At 36.9% G+C, this 2,406-nt stretch overlaps 1 protein-coding gene across 1 annotated transcript in view; it reads right to left on the reverse strand.

Annotated features, from left to right (window-relative positions):
* Positions 1-1,144: 1,144 nt before the first annotated feature.
* The window catches only part of LOC103798063 (transcription factor 12-like), a gene marked incomplete at both ends in the record, with an annotated part of 65,642 nt that continues 64,380 nt past the window's right edge, over positions 1,145-2,406 (reverse strand). Inside the window, one exon of the mRNA XM_009070307.1 lies at positions 1,145-1,197. Within this exon, the coding sequence (XP_009068555.1) occupies positions 1,145-1,197 (53 nt within the window). The remainder of the gene's footprint in view (positions 1,198-2,406) is intronic.

The following is a 2,406-nucleotide window of genomic DNA, read 5'->3' on the forward strand; positions in this document are numbered from 1 at the left end:
GTGTGAAACTAACCTTGAGAGAGAGAGAGAGAGAACAGGGGACATGCAAGGACTAGAAGACACCACCCGTACTTCAGATTCAATACAAAATAAAAAGATCAGACCCATTTTGCTCCCACTATATTACTGTTGCCTGTGCAGTATGTTCTATTCAGCCTATCCGGCTTTGAGTTATGACTCATCCAAGTGCACCTGCGCCCATGTGTTAAGTACTGCCAAATAAAAGCCCAACATCCATTTACACAACAAAGAGATGTATCCCGCAAGGCAGCGGAGCTTCCCCCTCCCCTCCTGTTTGTTCTGAGCAGGGGAAAAAATCATTCTGTCCTTCACTTCACTGGGGATTTTTCACTTCACGTGGATTTTTAAATGCAGATTCATTTATAAACAATTTTCTTCCTTTTAAGAATAAAGCATATTTAATACCACAAAACACCCCTATAGCATTAGATTATCACAGCCATTAATGATTTTTCCACCAAAACCCTTCCAACCTTTTTTATCAAAGCCCTTTATTCTCGAAGGATAAATTTTCAAGCAAAGAGGGATCAACAAACTAGTTGCTTGAAAGCTTTCCTGATGCTAGGCTGAAGTTAGGAAAGGCTTAATGAAGGCTTTAAAATCCACCAGGGCTTCACAATGAACATCTGACTCGGTGATTTATGCATATTAATAACCTCAGTCCTACTGAGGCAAGCTGAGCTGTACATGTCCTCCGAATCTTAATGTCTTCAGCTCCACTGGGATTATTACAAATGTAAATTTCTAAGATTCTCAGCTATTAATCTCTGTCTGTCCTCCTGTTCAGCAACATAATGACTAATTAAACATCAAAAGACCTGTACAGGAGATCTTCTTTGACAGCTCCTGGCCCAGCTCTCTTCCCAAGAGAGGAATTCAAATGACAGGGACAAGTGGGTAGGAGCATATGAGCGAGCTACAAATCACTGCTATGAAATCTAAAAATTCCACATCAAATGTGTATTTAGTCCTGCAGAACCACTCCCAATTACCTAGCCTAGCTGTTCCCGTCCAGCAGACAGCCTTCCCAGCGCTGAAGTTAAGTAATTTGTATGTATGGCAGGTAAAGGGAGCACAATTTGAGCTCAATTTGTTTACTATGAGTAAAAAACAGAGTACTTACAGAAGAAGGCAAACCAGGGGGCACCTTTCTTACTTTCTTTGTCTGCAGAGGATCTGTACACAGAAAAACAACATTTCATCAAGTATCTACATTATAGGTGCAAAAAAATAAGTAGTTACATTGTAGTTTTTTCTTTCCATGATGAATTTCTTATTTTCCCATTTCATGCATTTTTTTAATCTGTGCCAATGAGATGTCTTTCACATCAGTACAAGAATGTGGCATCCCAATGTTCTTTTTCTAAAATAAAGCTTTGCTAAATAGTTCCTTTCAGTTCTTTCCATGAGGAAAGCAGTTCTTCCTAAGAACAGTAACACTGAAGGACACACTGATGACCTTATACACTTGCTAAGAAACACAGGAAGGTTTTGATATATACAAGGAGGAAGATGGGACTGATTAGCAAGAGAAATGCTTTCTTTTCTGCACTTCAGAGTAAAGACAGAACTATCTATAAGGAATTTGACATGTTGAAGTATGTTTTATACTCTCAAAATACTAGCATGATATAAATTTTCTAGCTTTTAGACTATACCAAGCTTGTAAACAAGCAGCAAATCTAATGACCTAATTATTTTCCTCACAGTAATACAATTCAAATTTGCATGCAATAGTAAAGTTAGGAGTATGAGTATAGTATCCTTCCTCAACAGTTATTGTAACATCACAGAAGTGCCCAGTAATTTTATTATCTAAATCAAGAATCTGAACCAGCTTCATCAGCTGCTAATAAAATTACTCTGAAAACTGTACATGCAAATTACAAGTTAACTGATGTTTTGAAGATGAGCATCTGGCAAGATAACCAGTTCTACAGTTAACCAATTGCATCTTCCCTTAAAATGCAAAATTCTTGTTTTTCCATTTTCATTCTGGCTATTTAATCACAATTTTATTATATGATATGGCAAGATAAAGATGAGATAAGGTGAAATATCTGCTGGATATCTTTATTCTGATCACTCCCCATAGGGCACAAGAACAGGACTTCTGCAAAAGATATTTACATTGCATTCAGTGTGTCACCTGGAAGACAACATGGGCTGGTTTCAGTGAAATTTAGCACGACATTTAAAGAGAGCTTGTTAAAATCCTAGTCAGACAACTCCTTCCCAGAGATAAAAAGGCCATAATTTGACTTTGTTTTAAATTCTCTAGTCCATGAAAAAAAATAAAAATAAAAAAGAAAGAAAAATTCAGACATACTTTCTCAAGCCACTGGAAAAAAAAATACTTAAGATAAAAATGTACTTCCTCCTCCT

The sequence above is a fragment of the Acanthisitta chloris genome, unplaced genomic scaffold (assembly GCF_000695815.1).
Source record: "Acanthisitta chloris isolate BGI_N310 unplaced genomic scaffold, ASM69581v1 scaffold34302, whole genome shotgun sequence".
NCBI lineage: Eukaryota > Metazoa > Chordata > Aves > Passeriformes > Acanthisittidae > Acanthisitta > Acanthisitta chloris.